Genomic DNA, 1,809 nt, shown 5'->3' with positions numbered 1-1,809 from the left:
AGAATAATTTTGTTCTTGTCATTTTCAGATTGTTTACTGCCAGTATATATTAATAAAATGACTTTTACATGTTGATTTTGTGTTCTGCAACAATATGGAGCACATTTATTTGCTCAATAGATATTCATGGACTCCCTATGATTTCTGTATACTAGATAATGTCCTCTGCAAATAGAGACAGTTTTAATCTTCAACCCCAGATGCTTTCTTTTTTTCCTTTTTTTGCTTGTTCAATAAGTTTATTATCTTTATCTGAAAAAACTTCATAGAAAAACTGCCGTTTGGTTTAGCTCTCAGCAGTCCGTTCCTGAGCTCTGAGGAAGCTTGGCTTCTTTTGAGCTACCCAATCTTTCTTCTGGGCAAGGGACATTTTGGGACGGTTCCACCTCTTCTTTTTAACTTCTGTCTTGGGCTTTTTCTCATAGACTGGATTCTCTCGTATAGCAGAATGAGCTTTCTTATACATCTCCTCCATGTCAGGGGTAACATTGTTCTTTATATGCTGAGAGAATTGTTTCTTGTAAGCATCTTCATCTTCTTCCATTAGATAATGCATATAATCTGCAACGTTCTGACCCATGATGTGCTTCTGATGTACTTCTGCATTGAACTCCTTGCTTTCAGAATCATAACCAGAGAATCGTTTGGTACTATGAGGGCTAGACAAGCCTCCATCCACAGCTCCCTTCAGGGCCCCAAAAACTTTATTGCCAGTTGTAGTTCTAGCAAGGCCTGCATCCAAATAGCAGGTGAAGGCACCAGGTTGACAATCAATGCTTTCCACATTGTATTCATCTCCAGTCACCTCCACTTGGCCTTCATAGATCTTGTCCATACCAAACCTATTGAGAAGCCTGTGGGCCAGCAGCAGGCCAGTACAATATGCTGCAGCATAATTTGTTAGGCCAACTTTCACACCATATTTTGGTAGTTCATGTGCATATGCTGCACAGACTATCATATCCCCTTCGGTACGGGCATAAGCAATTTGGCAAATGATATCTCTGTTAGTTACATGCACTATCATCCTGTATTTGGGTGTGTTGTTCTTATTTTTGTCCTGGATCACCAAGCATTACTGAGCATAGTAATCAGTTTTGCCCTCTCGTCTTGTTCTAAATTTCACTTGGTATCTCTTAAAGTAGGCCTTATTCTTGACAACTTTAACAAACCCCATCCTGTGGAACAGAGGCCCGGGTCCGCGACTTCACACAGACCTGCCGGCCCAGCAGCGATACGGGGGAAAAAAGCCCCAGATCCTTTCTAGTTTCTTCTCCTTGATGAGTTTCCCTGGGCAATACCACCATTACAATGTTAAATAGAAGTGACAAGAATAGATATCTTGACTTCATCCTGTACTTCAAATGAAAACTTTCTCTTTTAAGTATCATATTACCTGTGGAATTTTCATAGATATTTTTTAGCAAGTTGAAGAATTTCTCTCTATTCCTGGTTTATTGGATTTTTTATGAATGGATGATGACCTTTGTCATTTTTCTTCATTTCTTGAGGCAGTCTTATGGCTTTGTTCTAGTATGGTGTATCACATGGGTCAATTTTCATATGTTGAATCGACCGGGCATTCCTGGGATAAATCTCACTTACTTGTGGTTAATAATCCTTTTTATGTTTCTGGAATAGTTGATTGGTATTGTGTTGAAGAGTTTTACATGTCTTTCCATAGAAGATATTGGTCTATAATTTATTTTCCTGTAATGTCTTTTTCTGGTTTTCATATCAGGGTAATACTGACTTTAGAATGATTTGGGAAGCATTCTTTCAACTTTGATTTACTTGGAAATCTTTGAA

At 38.5% G+C, this 1,809-nt stretch overlaps 1 protein-coding gene across 1 annotated transcript; it reads right to left on the bottom strand.

The window, feature by feature from the left end:
* Positions 1-217: 217 nt before the first annotated feature.
* On the bottom strand, positions 218-1,243 carry LOC306651219 (large ribosomal subunit protein uL18-like). Its single transcript, XM_079123685.1, has one exon. The coding sequence runs from the start codon at positions 1,025-1,027 to the stop codon at positions 287-289; it is 741 nt and encodes a 246-aa protein (XP_078979811.1). The 5' UTR covers positions 1,028-1,243; the 3' UTR covers positions 218-286.
* Positions 1,244-1,809: the final 566 nt, after the last annotated feature.

The sequence above is a fragment of the Sciurus vulgaris genome (genome assembly GCF_902686455.1).
Source record: "Sciurus vulgaris genome assembly, chromosome: X".
NCBI classification, from domain to species: domain Eukaryota; kingdom Metazoa; phylum Chordata; class Mammalia; order Rodentia; family Sciuridae; genus Sciurus; species Sciurus vulgaris.
This window is presented reverse-complemented; position numbering and strand designations above follow the sequence as displayed.